Source organism: Myotis davidii, unplaced genomic scaffold, assembly GCF_000327345.1.
Source record: "Myotis davidii unplaced genomic scaffold, ASM32734v1 scaffold43, whole genome shotgun sequence".
In the NCBI taxonomy this organism is placed as follows: Eukaryota; Metazoa; Chordata; class Mammalia; order Chiroptera; family Vespertilionidae; genus Myotis; species Myotis davidii.
In genome coordinates, this window is record NW_006294590.1 from 487,921 (window position 1) to 488,238 (window position 318).

The following is a 318-nucleotide window of genomic DNA, read 5'->3' on the forward strand; positions in this document are numbered from 1 at the left end:
CCGTCCCGCCGCAGGGGGCATCGTCACGGCCAAGGACCTGAACGACTACCGCGCGGAGCTGATCGAGCACCCACTGAGCATCAGCCTCGGGGACGCCCGGCTCTACGTGCCCAGCGCCCCCCTCAGCGGGCCCGTGCTGGCCCTCATCCTCAACATCCTCAAGGGTGAGCCCCGCCGGGGCCCGGGCGGGGGGAGCCCGCACCCAAGGCCTGTGACCGAGACCAGAATCGAACCCGGGACCCTTCAGCCTACGGGCCAGCACTCCATCCATTGAACGAAACCGGCCAGGGCCTGGTAATTTTAAAAAATATATTTTTT

At 65.4% G+C, this 318-nt stretch overlaps 1 protein-coding gene across 1 annotated transcript in view; it reads left to right on the forward strand.

Annotated features, from left to right (window-relative positions):
* The window catches only part of LOC102760265 (putative gamma-glutamyltranspeptidase 3), a 6,349-nt gene that overhangs the window by 1,573 nt on the left and 4,458 nt on the right, over positions 1–318 (forward strand). Inside the window, exon 2 of the mRNA XM_006768777.1 lies at positions 15–164. Within this exon, the coding sequence (XP_006768840.1) occupies positions 15–164 (150 nt within the window). The remainder of the gene's footprint in view (positions 1–14; positions 165–318) is intronic.